This window comes from Eriocheir sinensis, chromosome 13 (genome assembly GCF_024679095.1).
Source record: "Eriocheir sinensis breed Jianghai 21 chromosome 13, ASM2467909v1, whole genome shotgun sequence".
Lineage (NCBI taxonomy): Eukaryota > Metazoa > Arthropoda > Malacostraca > Decapoda > Varunidae > Eriocheir > Eriocheir sinensis.
In genome coordinates, this window is record NC_066521.1 from 23497284 (window position 1) to 23515509 (window position 18226).

At 44.6% G+C, this 18226-nt stretch overlaps 1 protein-coding gene across 1 annotated transcript; it reads right to left on the bottom strand.

Moving 5' to 3' along the window:
• Positions 1-229: 229 nt before the first annotated feature.
• LOC126997823 (alpha-mannosidase 2C1-like) lies at positions 230-17975 on the bottom strand. The gene is given in 22 exon segments (XM_050859034.1): positions 230-780; positions 1333-1464; positions 2173-2251; positions 3563-3718; positions 3721-3737; positions 4046-4118; positions 4897-4986; positions 5504-5591; positions 6444-6816; positions 7391-7419; positions 7946-8108; positions 9229-9384; positions 9641-9789; positions 10418-10547; positions 10701-10828; positions 11138-11339; positions 12449-12647; positions 13570-13759; positions 14727-14831; positions 15260-15396; positions 16523-16673; positions 17800-17975. Coding segments are annotated over 21 exon segments (2928 nt in total). The 5' UTR covers positions 16662-16673; positions 17800-17975; the 3' UTR covers positions 230-587.
• Between the last annotated feature and the right edge of the window lie 251 nt (positions 17976-18226).

Sequence of the window (18226 nt, forward strand, 5' to 3'; positions counted from 1 at the left end):
AAAAATGGTTTAGAATATTGAGTCTTACAAAGGTAAGTGGATATCAAGTGTACAAAGTGGATTAATTCATGTAAAATCCACTCTTTATAGGCTCCTATGAAAAATGGTTTATATTATTGAGTCTTACAAAGGTACAAAGTGGATTTCAAGTGTAGTACATAGTGGATTAATTGTAAAAATCCATTCTTTTCAAATATACTCTAGAAAAATGGTTTATAATATTGACTATTACAAGGTAAAAACTAAGGCAATTTCAAAACAAGATTGACACACACACACACACACACACGCACACACACAGCCACATATCGTCACCCTCGCCAACAAACTGCCCGAGCCATTTTTTCTACTTGAGGGAAACTGAAAGAGCAAACACTAATTTCCTAAGGGCTTTTGATGTCTGTTTGTCCTGCCTTTTAGCCGTTTTCATTGATGCAAAAAATAAAAAGGCTGGCAGTTTGTTTCTTAGGGCACCACACTGGAGCTTCATGAGTAAGAGAGGCTGACGCTAACCATCTTGAAGGGCGACAGGTCGAGGCTGACATACAATTAGGCCACCAGCTTGCCATACGTCTAAGGCAACTGGTTTACGAGGGCAGCACATTGGATTTCGAGGAGTAACAGAGACGGACGGTGACAATTTTGAAGGGCGACAGGCTGAGCTCGGGATACGCAGAGTAGTTCTTTGCAGGTTTCTCCAGCGGAACTTGCTCCACAGGTTCCTCTAAGCCATCACAGAGAAACACTTCCTTCAGCTTAAGCTCATCCGGCAATCTCAGTCTACGTGAATGGAAGAGATGTCACTGTGGTGCTATAGTAATGTATAATAATCAATCTCTATCTCTGTCTTCAGTCTCTCACAGTTTGGAATAATGTTGCTATCTAATGAGTAATGTTGTCTATATAATGAACCTACAATCTTGGGAGCTGTCTGCCCTTGGTGAGACAGACCTGATAAACCTCTAGTGTTGTAAGCCATTTCTCCTTGGTCTCTTATTGCATAAAAAATAAATCCTAATAAACCTTCAGTGTTGTAAGCCATTTCTCCTTGGTCTGTTTGGTCTCCTATAGCATAAAAAATAAATTCTAATAAATTCTCTGAGTCTTGGGAGCTGCTTGCCCTTGGTCCGTCTGGTCTCTTAAGCCGAAAAAAAAACTACAAATAAACTTGCAATGTGTTTTGAAATGTCTGCCCTTGGTCTGCTTGGTCTCTTGTGACAAAAGAAAGAAATACAAACATACACATATACATACAAAATAAATAATCATACAAACAAACATACAACACAAACATACAAAACATACAAAATTAATAAATACAGACACACTTACTTGACCCTGGTGCTGTTGCCTAAGGTCTCGTGAACCCTGACCACCACGTCGCCGCTGCCATCCTCTGCCAACTTGACCGCCTCGATCATCGCTCCATCCCCCTCCAGGCTGAAGAACATCTTGCGAACTATGCTGTGAGATGAAGTTGTTGTTTTTTTGTTATTTTGTTTATTTATTTACGCACATAAAAAAAATATATGCGCACACAGGAATATAAATACGCACATGAACTTTATGTAATTTTACACACAGGCTAAAAACGCACATAAAATTTTCCTTCAAAATGCATACATGGATGGAATGACTTTTAGCGAAGAACACCTCGCCAACTTTGCTGTGAGATGGAAGGTTTTTTTCATTATTATTTTATTTTTTATTTACTTATGTTATCTTTTTACGCCCTGGCCCAAGTCCGTCACCAGGGCACAGGCAAGTGTTTATAGTGGCGCCATCTAGAAGAAGGTGAAGAAGAAGAAAAGAAGAAGACAGAAAAAAGAACAAAAAGAAGAAGAAAAAAGATGAAGGTGCTTGCTTGTGTCGCTAGTTTAAAATCATCAAAAGGAAAAATTTACGCAAGGAAAAATATGTTGTACAGTAAATCCTCACTTATACGAACCTCAATATAACAGATTTCGGCTTTCACAAACTTATTTTTCCCTTTCTTTCACCAAACAAGGAAGGAAGAAAAATAACTTGTAAGATCAAAAGCCTTCCACCACCACTAACACATCAAATAATTATAGAAGAAAAGGCAGAAAAACACTGTCCTGATATACATAATTACAAAGGCAGTCTGTTCCCCCCCCCACCCCACCCCCCCACCCCCACTCTTTCACTTACTCTGAAGTTGTCGGAAACACAGACAGAGGCTTGTTGAATTCATATGCACGTTGCTGCACCTTCGCCCTGTCCCCTGAGCCTGTAGCAAAGACATGGAACACATTACGCTTCACTGCAAGGGGTGACCAACGTTGCCAGATTGTCGTACTCAGTTTCTCATATTTCCCAATTTCCAGAGGTGGGCAAGTGTGGTACTTAGTGCAGTAGTGCGGTAGTACCGCATCACAAAAAAAGTACCACACTACCGCAAAATTTCTGAAAATACTGCACTATCACGGACTGCACTAAAAAATCCTGCGATACTTTTTGCGGTACTTTGAAAACTATCGAAGATGACATTTGCAGCACGACATGCTCACATAAATGTGTTTTTTTACAGTGAATTGGACTCAATTAGTCAATTGGTATCAGTCATCAGAATCAGTGATTCAATCAATCTGACTTTTCAGTTATTGTTCAAAATTAAATACTAAATAGACAAACTAAACTACTACACTGCGAGTCTTCTTTAACCTACGCGGTGCCAGTCATTTCAACCCTGGACCTGTCCGTGGTGACGGCCGATTTTTCATTGTACTATTTTAAGCATGTTTCCTTTGTTTGGATAGCCAAGAAAGGCACTGAAGTATTCTTTATTATGACTACCACATGAAGCTACCAAGACACTGCATACCACACTGGGAAAGAAAAATGGAACCGCACTATCACGAATCAAGACTTCAGAACTGCACTACACCGTAAAAAGTGCCAAGACTACCACAACAGCATTACTGATTTTTCAGTACCGCTCACCTCTGCCAATTTCCAACCCAAAAACTCTCCTGTGCCCCGATAACTGGCTTTTTATGTTGTTATCATTGAACTGGTTAATTATTCTTGTTTCCTGGTGATATTTAAAGGGTGAGAAGCCAGGATAGGTGATGCTCGAAATGCGATAATCTCAAGAATGGTGGGTGTGACAATATATCACACTCACTGAACTGTATTGTCAAAGGAGAGCTGTGTAAGACAGGTGGTAATACTAAAGACAGTGAGATATGTAGATAAATACACACACACATATTACACTTCACTGCAGGGTGTGGCAATGTATTACACTCACTGAATAGACACACACATACATAGATAGATAGACTTCCACCTCAAATTGGTATTCTCAGGTGCTTCCTTCCCTAACAGCAACTATTTCCATAGGCCGAAAAGGAGATTAATCGGGTTGTTACGAGTGTTTCTTTAGGTTCATGGTACAGAAGAAGAGTCAAACTACCACCAGGGTCATAAAACTACCCCTGGAAATGCCCACAACTCCTATGAAAGCTTTGTTAAAGATAGAGACAGAGATAGAGATAGATAAATAGGCTGACTGAGTGGTGACAAGCATGCCTCTAACCTCTGTGGGGCATGAGGGCATAGGCAAAGGTGTGGGTGCCCATGTCACACTCAGCGTCAGGAGCCTTGGGTGAGCGCAGCAGTGACAGCATCAGCATGCCGCCCCGTGCAGTCCATCCATACTTGCAATCACTCAGCACAGCAATGCCAAGGTTGGGTTCGAAAGGTCTGCCCACCTGACGGAGAGCATTGCCTTTATTAGTTATTATTATTATTATTGTTATTATTATTATTAGTAGTAGTAGTAGTAGTAGTAGTAAGAGAGATGGTCAAGAAGAAGAAGAAGAAGAAAAAAAAATGAAAGAAAAGGAAAAAAAAAGGAGAAGAAAAAGATGAGGACGAAAAAGAAAGAAAAGAAGAAAATGAAGAAAAAGAGGGAAACAAAAACAAGACAAAAATAAGATGAAAAAGCTGTAGAAGAAAGAAGAAAAAAGGAGAAAAGCGGAACACAACAAGAACATCTAAAAATCCGCTTCAGACGTACTTGTGGCCACAGACTTCAAACTTGGCGGCGCCCCAGGATGTGTTGGTGTGTGTCGGCCGCCCACAAAGCCAAACTGGGTGTCAAGGAGGCGACGCTGGCCACGAAAAGTGCCGTGTCGAAAGCAACCTTGAGGCACTTATGTTTTCATTCCAGTTGACGTGACACTTGAACTCCAGATAGGAACTGGTTGCCGATAGTGATATTTCTTGGGCGAGAGTGGACTGCTCGCTGATTTTGAGGGTCCACTTCAGCTTTGCCATCAGCGCCCGCCTCCACCAGCTCCACTTTCTGATCCACATGTCCACTCTCCTGCAAAGACAGATGGATTAACCCCTTGAGTGTGTATTTCCCACAAGAAGACATCACCAAGCTACAGGAACGAACAAAAAGTGGCTGCTACAATTCAATGAAGAAAATGTAAAGTCCTGCACCTTGGGAGGGATATCCAGCATACCAATACCACATGGGAAACACTCCACTATTCACCACAGAGGCAGAGAAAGACCTGGGACTGTTTGTTACCAGGCAACCAGTGAAAGCCAAATCCATGCCAATCCTTGCGGACGGGTTAAGAGAGAAAAAGCCCGCTCGCTACCCCTGTAAAAAAAAAGAGAGTTTAGAAGAGTGGCGAAAGAGAGATCAATGTCTTGTGGAGGTTATCAACTCACCCTTCGTTGAGCACCTTGCCAGTCTCCAGGTGGTAATCCATGACATCCCAGGCATCCCAGTATAGCGAATATCATCGAACAGCACCACCTGGTTACCACGCCTTGGTGGACCAGCGGAGCGACCTCAAGCGGCTCCTCTGCCTTCCGACCACCTTGAACCGCTTGAAAATATCATGGTGTCACCATTCAGACTCAAGCTCTTCACCTGCCCCTCCATGTTGATCTCTGCCTTGATGAAGTCATTTGCGAGCTTGAAGACGTTGTTCTCCAAGGCTGACGCATAGGAGACAATGCTATAGAGGCTTCCAATAGATTTCTCTTTACGGTACAGTGGATTAAGAATGAATGGATGATGAAACAGAGTTGCCAGAGGAGGAGAGAAGGGAGGGGGAGGAAAAATATAAGAAAATACAGAGAAATTCATGCAAAATGGAGGTGCAATTAAGGATGTAGCAATTTGGGACTGACCACTGTGTGTATGTGTGTGTGTGTGTGTGTGTGTGTGTGTGTAGGAGTCACCTCAAGGCCAGCACCCATGTTAAACTCCATTCCCAACCCCCTCCCCTAAACTTGACCTCAAAAAAATAAATATAAATAAATTTCAAAAAATTAAAAAACAAAAAAATGGACAGCAACCCACAAGTCCATCCACACAGTTTTGGGAAAGAACCAAACACACAAACAAACAAATGTGTCACAAGTCACAAGCATCATCCTTTTTTACGGCAAAGAAAACAGCTTGAGAAAAAAAAAAAGGAGAAAAACGAAAGCATAGTCACTTCTTACTTACAGACAGTTACCGGTGGATTCATGAGCGGCATGAACTGCCTTGAACAGCCTATGCCCGGAGCCACCACAGCCACGTAGTACTTCCCAACCTGCCCGTGGATTGGATGAACTTGTCCTGAGCCGACCAGCCTTCTAGCACGGCGGCTCATTCACATAGATCTCTAGAAGGTGTTCCTCATCCACCTCCACCACCTCTGTCACCTCCCCCGGAAAGGTGTTGATTGCCATCAGCCCTTCACGACCATCCCATTTTGGAAAAGCAGAGATACATGCAATTATAATACATTTGACAGGGGTTTCAGATGAGTTTGGGGCATTTCTGAGGCTATATTTATTACGATAGGCACGCATAGACATTATTGAGTTTGTGGAGAAGAAGAAGAAGAAAGAAGAAGAGGAAGAAGAAGAAGAACAATGCCGAGAGAGAGAGAGAGAGAGAGAGAGAGAGAGAGAGAGAGAGAGAGAGAGAGAGAGAGAGAGAGAGAGAGAGAGAGAGAGAGAGAGAGAGAGAGAGAGAGAGAGAGAGAGAGAGAGAGAGAGAGAGAGAGAGAGAGAGAGAGAGAGAGAGAGAGAGAGAGAGAGAGAGAGAGAGAGAGAGAGAGAGAGAGAGAGAGAGAGAGAGAGAGAGAGAGAGAGAGAGAGAGAGAGAGAGAGAGAGAGAGAGAGAGAGAGAGAGAGAGAGAGAGAGAGAGAGAGAGAGAGAGAGAGAGAGAGAGAGAGAGAGAGAGAGAGAGAGAGAGAGAGAGAGAGAGAGAGAGAGAGAGAGAGAGAGAGAGAGAGAGAGAGAGAGAGAGAGAGAGAGAGAGAGAGAGAGAGAGAGAGAGAGAGAGAGAGAGAGAGAGAGAGAGAGAGAGAGAGAGAGAGAGAGAGAGAGAGAGAGAGAGAGAGAGAGAGAGAGAGAGAGAGAGAGAGAGTGTGTGTGTGTGTGTGTGTGTGTGTCACCTGTTCTCAGGGGCTGACCTCACACTCTCATCAGAAGAAATTTTGGGGCCGTTAAGACAGGGACGAGGAGGAGCGGGGAAGGCAGGTACGGGGAGAGTGAGGTGGCTATGGACGATGAATTTGTAAAAAATTGAAAAGATTAGTAAAACAGAGAGCCCAGCTCTGGCGTCCGAGTGACAACAGCCACGACTGTACATACCCTTGAACAGCAGATTACAGCAGTACGACCTCACGCCCTCTGCAGCATCCATGGCCTCCTGGTACAGCCGGTCCGAGTCCTCGTACACGGCTCCTATGCTTGTGCCGGGAATGACGTCGTGGAACTGGTTGAGCAGCACCTTACGCCACGCCTCCCCCAGCTGTGCCTGACGCCTGGAGGGACCACAGGGTTACAGGAGGCTACAGGAAGCAACAGAAGAATACAAGAGGCTACAGGGAGACCACAACAACAGCACAAGATTAGAGGAGGCTACAAGAGGCTACAGGGAGACCACAACAATAGCACAGGATTACAGGAGGCTACAGGGAGACCACAACAACAGCACAGGATTACAGGAGGCTACAGGAAGCTAGAAGTGGCTACAGGAGGCTACAAGGGACCACAATAACAACACAGGGTTACAGGAGGCTACAAGAGGCTACAGGAATCTACAAGAGGAGGCTACAGGAGACTACAGGCATACCCTCTACATAACAAACTAATTAAGACAACACTAATGGCCATATCACAACCTCTCCTTCACTAAGACATCACTTTTTGTTTTGTCTTGCTAGTGAGAGGCTAAGAGTTACTATTGCCACTGTTAGGAATCAAGGGTTGTTTGGGAAGTAAGGGTAATCCAGTAGCAAAACGGAGCATTCGAAAGCAGTTGCGATTTAAATATTCTAGAATCACAAGAGGCAAGCTAGCTCATATTTGCCCAAACCAGAGTGTCAGGCAGCGTACTCAAGTGTGTCTTTCTTCTGTATTCTGAGAGAGAGAGAGAGAGAGAGAGAGAGAGAGAGAGAGAGAGAGAGAGAGAGAGAGAGAGAGAGAGAGAGAGAGAGAGAGAGAGAGAGGAGAGAGAGAGAGAGAGGGGGTGATCAAGAGAGAGAGAGAGAGAGAGAGAGAGAGAGAGAGAGAGAGAGAGAGAGAGAGAGAGAGAGAGAGAGAGAGAGAGAGAGAGAGAGAGAGAGAGAGAGAGAGAGAGAGAGAGAGAGAGAGAGAGAGAGAGAGAGAAATAGAAACACTGATAGGATATATAGATAAGATAGATAAGATAGGTAGATAAATAGATAGATAGATAGATAGATATTATTTTCTAATTTATTTATTTATTCATCTTTTAATTTTTTTTATTTGTGTGTGTGTGTGTGTGTGTGTGTGTGTGTGTGTGTGTGTGTGTGTGTGTGTGTGTGTGTGTGTGTACCTGCAAGGTTCATTTCTTTCTTTCTTTATTTATTTATTTTTTATATATTTTTATTTATTTCATTTATTTATTTACTTTTTTTTTCTTGTGTGTGTGTGTGTGTGTGTGTGTGTGTGTGTGTGTGTCTGTGTGCGTACCTGCGAGGTGTAGGTGCCGTTGTGCAGCTCAAGGTACAGCTCGCCCACCCAGCGGCAGAGGTTGTGACGCTCAGACTCCAGGCGGTCGAAAAAGTCACTTGGGCTCATGTGCTCCATCCTGCAGGGGTGACAGAGGAGCAGGAAGGAAGGGAAGTGTGAATGAGGAAGTACCTGAACCATTTCTCTTCAGCACTCACTCCAAAGTATTGCAATTTAACCCCTTGACTGCGGATTTCCTACAAGAAGACCTCACTAAGCTACAGGAATGAAACAAAAAGTGGCTGCTACAATTTAGTGGAAAAATGTAGTCCTACACTTTGGGAGTGAATATCCAGCATACCAATACCACATGCGAAACACTTCACCATCCACCACAGAGGCAGAGAAAGACCTGGGAGAGTATGTTACCAGGCTACCAGTGAAGGGATATCCATCATACCAATACCACATGGGAAACGCTCCACTATCCACCACAGAGGCAGAGAAAGACCTGGGAGAGTATGTTACCAGGCTACCAGTGAAGGGATATCCAGCACAGCAATACCACATGGGAAACACTCCACTATCCACCACAGAGGCAGAGAAAGACCTGGGAGAGTATGTTACCAGGCTACCAGTGAAGGGATATCCAGCACACCAATACCACATGGGAAACACTCCACTATCCACCACAGAGGCAGAGAAAGACCTGGGAGAGTATGTTACCAGGCTACCAGTGAAGGGATATCCAGCACACCAATACCACATGGGAAACACTCCACTATCCACCACAGAGGCAGAGAAAGACCTGGGAGAGTATGTTACCCGGCTACCAGTGAAGGGATGTCCAGCATACCAATACCACATGGGAAACGCTCCACTATCCACCACAGAGGCAGAGAAAGACCTGGGAGAGTATGTTATCAGGCTACCAGTGAAGGCGAAATCCGTGCCAATCGCAGCGGATGGATTGAGTAAAGTAGAAGGACAGGAAATTGGAGGATCTAACCTGTCTATTGTGAAATGGAAGCAGGAATGAAGGGAACTATGAAGACTTACCTGAACCTTTTCTCTTCAATACTCACGTCAAAGTATTGCAACCTGAGTACAGTATAAGGACAGGAAATTGGAGGATATAACCTGGCTATTGTGACATGACCAGTGCCACATTATTTTTCTTACAGCAAAGGAAGAAGCTTAAGGAGTCAAGGGTAAAAATAAATAAAATCAGGAGCCGTCACGACACCCCACCTACGTACTTGGGGCAGCCGTCCACATCCCTGAGGCGGCGGCTACGCTCCAGCATGGGTCTCGTGGGGCCGCCTCCACCATCGCCGTGGCCATAGAGGAAGGCTGAGGTGCTGACACGTCCCTTGTCCTGCAGGTTGGTTACTGTGTGCAAGGCCTCCTTCACCCTGCAGGAGGGGGAGGTAAGGGGGGCAAGGGTGATGCTGGGCTGAGGAACACACACACACACACACACACACACACACACATGATAGCCAGCCCCTTATGGTATAAATCAACAAAGAATGACCTTGCTTTGTTGTATAGAAAGTCTCATTAGTATGGAAGCATATATAAATATTCTGAGTCAAGACATATGGTAACTGTTTGGGGTTTTGTTAGGTTAGGTTTAGGGTGTCTTCAAACACACACATACGCACACACCTGACTCTCAGCTCGTAGGAGTCCCCTGGTGGGAAGTGCGCCAGGATGGTTGAGCCGTCAAGTCCTTCCCAGAGAAAGTTGTGGTGTGGGAACTTGTTCAGAAGACTCCAACTCAGCTTCTGTGTCAGGAAGCGGCTGATACCAAAGTGCTGAGGACGGCAATAGGGAATCGCGCGTAAATATATACCAATGGACTTTTTATGAAGAATTTACACTGACTTTCTTATATTATTTCTTTTGCTAACGTGCTTTTTCTGTCCTGCTCCCTTCCTTCCTGTAAAAAAATTGAAAAAAAATATATAGTCTGTCATTTGCAAGACTAGACAATACCTAAACCTCCTCCTCCTCCTCCTCCTCCTCCTCCTCCTCCTTTCCTCTAAAAACAAGCTATCCTGTCATTTGCAAGCCTAGACAACACCTCTAATTTCTCCTCCTCCTCCTCCTTCTCTTCCTCCTCCTCCTCTCCTCCTCCTTTCCTCTAAAAAAACATGCTATCCTGTCATTTGCAAGCCCAGACAACACCTCTAATTTCTCCTCCTCTTCCTCCACCTCCTCTTCCTCCTCCTCCTCCTCCTCTTCCTCCTCCTCCTCCTCCTCCTCCTTTCCTCTAAAAAACAAGCTATCCTGTCATTTGCAAGCCCAGACAACATCTCCAATTTCTCCTCCTCTTCCTCCTCCTCCTCCTCCTTTCCTCTAAAAAACAAGCTATCCTCTCATTTGCAAGCCCAGACAACACCTCCAATTTCTCCTCCTCTTCCTCCTCCTCCTCCTCCTTACCTTGCAGATTTGTGGGAACTGCGCCGAGTAGCCAAAGGTGTCTGGCAGCCAAAACTCTTGACACTTCACGCCAAATTCCTTCATGAAGAACTGCTGACCATACAGAAACTGGCGCATGAAGGACTCTCCACTGCAATGACCCAAGGATAGGAGGAGGAGGAGGAGGAGGTGTAGGAGGAGGAGGAGGAGGATAAAAATTTAAAAAAAGCAATTTACAATCACCATCATCATAACCACCACAACCACAACCACCACCACAACCACCACCACCTCCTCCACCCACCTGGGAATGAGTCCGTCCATCTCCACCCATGTTCCGCCCACAGGGATGAACCGCCCCTCATCCACTTGCTGGCGGATCCTCTCAAAGAGTCCTGGGTAGTGCGTCTTGACCCATGAGAGCTGCTGGGCCTGCAGGGAGGGTGGGGGGGTGATGATAGGCATGTAGTAGAAGAAGAGGAAGAAGAAGGAGGAGGAGGAGGAGGAGGAGGAGGAGAAGAAGAAGAAGAAGAATGAATATATATAGTAGAAGGAATTGAACGAGAAAAAGAAGAAGAAAAAGAAGAAGAAGAAGAAGACTATTGGAAGAATTAAATATATATAGTTTAAGAAATTAAGTCCATTCTCCCGAACTTAGAGATGAAAGAGATGAGAGAGCAAAGACACTGATAAATTCTTGCATTACAAAGTTGGACACGAGAGAGAAATCCCCACAATTACCTGCGAGCAAGCAAATTTCAGCTCTGGGTACTCCTCCATTAGGGCCAGAGTAGAGGACCAGGAGCGGGCACATTTCCTCTTTGTTTCTGAGTAGGGCCAGAGCCAGGCAGTGTCGATGTGGCAGTTTCCGATGAGGGCCAGCGTGTGTGCCAGGCCCCCATTACCCTTGGCAAAGAAACTGTCGGCCAACTCACTCGCCTCCCTGAGAATACAGACACTGCCATTGGGGTGCATCTAGAGGTCAGTAAGTAGGCATGCATGGTTCCAAATGGTTCTCAGGTCAGGAAAAATACACTTAACCCCTTGACCTCTTAACCCCTTGATGAAGACCTCACCAAGCTACAGAAGTGGAACAAAAAGTGGCTGCTACAATTCAATGAAGAAAAATGTAACGTCCCGCACCTTGGGAGGGGATATCCAGCACACCAATACCACATGGGAAACACTCCACTATCCACCACAGAGGCTGAGAAAGACCTGGGAGAGTATGTTACCAGGCTACCAGTGAAGGGATATCCAGCACACCAATACCACATGGGAAACTCCACTATCCACCACAGAGGCAAAGAAAGACCTGGGAGTATAATGTTACCAGGCTACCAGTAAAAGGATATCCAGCACACCAATACCACAAGGGAAACACTCCACTATCCACCACAGAGGCAGAGAAAGACCTGGGAGTATAATGTTACCAGGCTACCAGTGAAGGGATATCCAGCATACCAATACCACATGGGAAACGCTCCACTATCCACCACAGAGGCAGAGAAAGACCTGGGAGTGTATGTTACCAGGCTACCAGTGAAGAGATATCCAGCACACCAATACCACATGGGAAACACTTCACTATCCACCACAGAGACAAAGAAAGACCTGGGAGTATAATGTTACCAGGCTACCAGTGAAGGGATATCCAGCACACCAATACCACATGGGAAACACTTCACTATCCACCACAGAGGCAGAGAAAGACCTGGGAGTGTATGTTACCAGGCTACCAGTGAAGGGATATCCAGCACACCAATACCACATGGGCAACACTCCACTATCCACCACAGAGGCAGAGAAAGGCCTAGGAGTGTATGTTACCAGGCTAACAGTGAAGGGATATCCAGCACACCAATACTACATGGGAAACACTCCACTATCCACCACAGAGGCAGAGAAAGACCTATGAGTGTACGTTACCAGGCTACCAGTGAAGGCCAAATCTGTGCCAATCGCAGAGGACGGGTTAAGAAATGGTGCCTTAAGCCTCATAATTCTCAAGGGTCAGAAAAAAAATAATGGCATCAAGAGACGGAGCATTGCCTGAGGTTGTCCTTGACGATGGCGTTGACGATGTGGTTGGCCGTGTGCAGCGCCTGGTGGCCCCGGGGGTCCTCCAGGGGCAGGGTCGAGGCCAGGTCATGCAGCACCTCTAGGTCAGTCAGCAGCTTGAACACTTTGCGGTCACGGGTGCTGACCTCCACGGCCTCCACAGCAAAGGTCCGATCCTTGTCTGAGGGGCCTGAAGACACTCCGTTTTGGTCATTTTATTGCTGGTATGACCTAAGCTAACCTGACATGATAGCACTCCTTTTTCTTCATGTTATTGCTGGCATGACCTAAGCTGACCTGACATGACACTCCTTTATTGCTAGCATACCTAACCTATCCTAACTTAAAAACTAACCTAACCAAACCTAGCCTAGCCTATCCTAATCTAACCAAACCTAACCTAATCTAACCTAACCAAACCTAGCCTAACCAAACCTAACCTGGCCTGACCTAATCTAAACAAACATAACCTAATGTAACCTAACCCAACCAAACCTAACCTAACCTAACCTAATCTAATCTACCCTAACCAAACCTTAAGACAGAAAAGTTACAGGAAAAAGAAATAAAAGATGAGTATAAATGTAAAATGGCAGAGGCCTTGAGTGGAAAATGGGAAAGTGTAAAAGATAGTACAAATATTGAAAAGTTTTTGGAAAAATAATGGTAACTACAACAAAAAAAGTGGTAGGGATGAAAGTGGTGAGAGATGGAAAAAGAAAAGGAAATTCATGGTGGACAGAGGAGATAAGGAGGATAGTAAAAAAGAAAAGGGAACTTTTTAAGAAAACTCAAGAAAGAAATGTGGCTGAGCAAGAGCAAGCTCATTGCAAAAAATGAAAGTGACCTACAAAATTTGGTCAGTGTTTTTGATAGTGTCTGTAAAAGGAGAAAGCTGAAGGTAAACCTAAACCTAACCAAACCTAGCCTAACCAAACCTAATCTAATCTAACCAAACCTAGCCTAACCAAACCTAACCTAACCTAATCTAACCAAACCTAATCCAACCTAACCTAACCTAACCTAAGCTAACCTAACCTAATCTGACCAGACATGAACATTTTTCCTTTTATTTTCCATTCAAAATCTTCACTACAAGCCCCGTAACTCACTGATCATGCCGTCCTTGCCGCCGCCAAACATGCCGCAGCAGGCCATCTCAACGTACAGCACCAGGGTATGCCCCAAGCCGTCCCAGCGCTTGTGCAGGAGGTAATCGGTGCGGCTCTGGTCTGGCTCCGAGTCCCCAGTGCACGTGGCGCCTTGAAGGGGACTGAGGTGCCGCCCCCCCGGTGAAAAACCCTGCATGGAAACATCAACCCTTGCCTGACACACTGAGCTATGAGTATGCAGTGTGCTTAAAACATTAGATATGGCTGGAGACACCAACCCTTGCTTGACACACTGAGCTATGAGTACCTATACAGTGTGCTTAAAATAATAGATATAGCTGGAGACATTAACCTTTGCCTAACAAACAGAGCTATGAGTATACAGTGTGCTAAAAATTATAGGTGAAGGTTTGGGTGCAGGGCTATGGTACCCTTTGCCTGAATTACTGTCTTCACTCTCTTCTCCAATTACTGTTTTCCCTAATTTTACATGTCTAATAAAGAGTAATGGTGGTAGGACATTTTTAGGACATTGGTCGGTATTATAAGCAGCTATTTCTAAAGATCACAGAGGGAGTCAGTCAGGTTCTAATGAGAGTGTTTCTTTAGGTTCATGGTACAAAAGAAGGGTTACACTACCACCAGGGTCATAAAACTACCCCTGGAAATGCCAACAGCTCCTACAAAAGCTTCACCAATTATGTGTTCCTTAGGTTCACGGTACAGAGGAAGGGTCAAACTACCACCAGGCCAACAGGGTCATAAAACTACTCCTGGAAATGCCCACAACTCCTACAAAAGCTTTGTCAAATATATGTTTTAGATTCACGGTACAGAAGAAGGGGCAAACTACCACCAGGGTTATAAAACTACCCCTGGAAATGCCCACAACTCCTATGGATGCCTTGTCAAATATATGTTTCTTAGATTCACTGTACAGAAGAAGGGTCAAACTATCACCAGGGTCATAAAATTACCCCTGGAAATGCCCACAACTCCTACAAAAGCCTTGACAAATGTGAGTTCTTGGGCGACAAAATGTTTTATAATATACGACTTATTCAGTGGTTCCTTTCTCCTCTGGCTGCATTATAGCTAATCAATAGTGTATGTCTTTATAATAATAATGTACACCTCTTCAAAGCTCCAAGACTCACCTGCATTGGCTCCCCATCCTTGGTCCACAGCAGCGCCTCCGCCTGACTCACCCAGTGCAGCCACACCTCCTCGCCGGCCCAGGACGCAGGGACATCCACCTCCACCTGAATAGACACACACACACACCTGTACACCTCAGGGAGTCACGGCTGCAGGTGCATTTTTTTTTACAACAAGGGAGACGGCTCAAGGGCAACAAAAAGAGTGTAGACAAAAAAAGCCTGCTACTCACCGCTCCCACAACAGACATCAAGACACCTCTCCTCCCAAAACTGACCTCTCCTATGGCCGCTCATTACTTTTGTTCTTGTGGGAGCAGCGATTAGCTTGCTTTTTTCTTTTTACACCTTTTTTCGTTGCCCTTGAGCTGTTTCTTTAGCTGTAAAAAGAAAAAAAAGGTGGGGAGGGCAAAAGAGAGGTCGATTTTGGGTGGAGGTGTCCCAATACACTCTTCTACAAATAGGTAAATACAAATAGGTAAATACAAATAGGTAAGCACAAAACAGCTACAAGAGGGACTGCTGCCACTCACCCTGAACCAGTGCGTGCTCCACAGCGGCCCAAAGGACTGGCCCGCTGCTACTGGCTGGAAGTCCTGTGTCACCACCTTCCTGAAGGGCCACTCCTCCCATGACCCTCGGCTCCCCGGCACGGCCCAGTGGAGCAACCCTGCACAGGTAACACATGGCACTGTTAGCCTCACCCTGCGCCAACACCATGGCTTATTCCTCAGCCTAAGTCGAGCTCCAATTTTTTTTTTTTTTTTGTTTTTTTTTTACGTCCTAGCTTGTATTACCGGTACGCTTTCTGGTTGGGCCTGGCGGTTGACCCAAGCCCATCATGGTGCAGGCAAGTGCTTATAGCGGTGCCTGTCTATCAAATGAAAAGATTATGCATGATTCCTTTATAAAGAAGCTTACCTGGCTTTACAGATGAATATACATAACTTTGATTTGGAGTCTATTTCATCTTGTGAGTCAGAATTTCAGGTTACATTATTATTCATTCCCTTCCTGAGGCTAATTTTAACCCAGTAGCAGCGACATCCAAATTTGTGGCTGTACCGTGCACCAGCGACAGGCCAAATTTTTGCCATGATATAAACCCCCCAAAATAGATGAAGCATAAACTGATCACAAATGCATTGATATGAAATGGTTTGTGTGAGTGCTGATTTTTCCTCATTTTTCTCGCTTAGAGGGAGAAGCCTTTAAGAAACATGATCCCCGCAGCTACTGGGTTGAGTACATGAAGTTCCCTGACCCTCTCTGCTAACAAGCCATGAAACTGCAATATCTGACAGAGACAACTAAGAAGCTTATCAACACTCTTAATTCATCAAAACACTTTTTTAATAAATATTTCTGAGGAATAAATGGTGAGAAAAATATTATTCTACTTGTGGAAAGAAAGAGAAATGCAAGAAGTTAACAGCCAGGAGTGAATATCAGACCCTCGGGAAGGCCAGTGTGTGTGTTGTCAAATGTATATTTCTAAGGAATAAATAAAGAAGTGAAGAAAATATTAAACTAATGGAAAGGAAGAGAAATGCAGGAAATTAACAGCTAGGAGTGAATATCAGACCCTTGTGGAGTCCGGTGTGAGTGTTGTCTAATACCGGTATATATTTCTAAGGACTAAATAAAGTTAAAAAAAAATGTTACTTTTGGAAAGGAAGAGAAATGCAAGAAGTTGACAGCCAGGAGTGAGTATCAGACCCCTAGAAAGGCCATTGTAAAGGTCATCTCCCTGATAGAACTCGCCCCGTCAACAAAAGCAGTGAGGGTCAACATACTGTCCACCACTTTGGCCGCAGGGAACAGTCTGCTTCTCAGGTTGACGTCCTTAAACTGGTTGTGGCTGATGTACTTCTCGATGCGCTCCAGGGTGGTGCGGCGGTGCTTGTGGCAGCTGGCAACCACACTCTGCTCCATGGTGCCTTGGACCTGCCAAGTACAGGATGACAAAGAAAACAGTTATTATTTAGGCAAACATTTCAAAACTCATAACATAACAAAGCCTGTCATTAGGATGCTGCTCTGCCTGTTACTGAGTCTGACATCAAGTGCCTGTCATTTGGGGCTGTTATTAGGGTCACGGTATCTCCTGTGCCAGATAGGTATGTGTTATTAGGGTGCTGTCATGTCTGTCATTAGGGTCTATCTATTCTGTCTGGACTTTCTCATCTAATTATCTGCAGAGGAAATGTAACAGGTGAGAAATACAGGTGTCAAATATCATTCAGAATCTTCTACTCCCTAATCTCTATGGTTACAATCTGCTGATATGTCCATCACATCAATTATTTTTGCTGGTATGATGCTGAGATGCTGAGGGTCATCTGACATCTTTATCTCACCTCTATCACTGTGACCTCTTCTTAAATTGACCTGAATCTATCACTATGACCTAATCAAAGACTCTAGTTTACTTGTCCGGCCTTGTAAGGGTGTGACAGCGATGCTATGGGGTCAGAACATCAGGTAGTAACAAGATGAGATCACGAGGGATGCTGTGGCTGATCTCACATCTCTATCTCACCTCTATCACTGTGACCTCTTCTTATTTTGACCTGTATGGCTTCCTAGGTCCTTTTAAGTTCGCTATATCGCTAAAAAAAAGTTAACAGAGTGATGCTGAGGCCCAGAACATCGGGTAGTAACGAGATGACAGAGATGAGGGATGCTGCGGGTGATCTCAGGTCTTTATCTCATCTCTGTCGCTGTGACCTCTTCTTGTATTGACCTGTATGGTTTCCTAGGTCCTTTTCAGATCGTTATATCGCTAAACAGGTGTAACAGAGTGGTGCTGAGGGCCAGAACATCGGGTGGTAACGAGATAACAGAGATGAGAGGGATGCTGCGGCTGATCTCAGGTCTTTATTTCATCTCTGTCGCTGTGACCTCCTCTTATTTTGACCTGTATGGCTTCCTACGTCCTTTTCAGATCGCTACATCGCTCAAAAAGTGTAACAGGATGGATAAATAAACGATAGAATAAGAATAACGAGATAGTATTAACGATATGTCAGAGATGAGGGATGCTGCGGCTGATCTCACGTCTGTATCTCACCTCTATCACTGTGACCTCTTCTTATATTGACCTGTACGGCTTCCTAGGTCCTTCTCCTCTTGGTTATTCACACACTTTGCTTATCAATGGCGCCACACTGTTTATCTTTTCATATTGTTTCATCTCGTTGTCATGGCCGGGCAGCTTCTTCTTCTTCTTCAGTGGGGTTATTAAAGTGTCGTACTCAGCTTTTTTATTTATTCTACAGTAAGGGAAGCAGGTCAGGGGCAATGGTAATAAGTAAATAAAGCCCGCTAATCAATGCTCCTATAAAATAAAGTAGTAATGAGTTGCAGTGCGTTATTAAATATATCATTGTTATTTAGGAGGCAATATAGCCCTATATAAAACCACTGGAACTTATTAGTGAGTCTTATTCTTGAGTCAACCAAACTTTTCACTTAAAATCGACATATTCTATACTAGT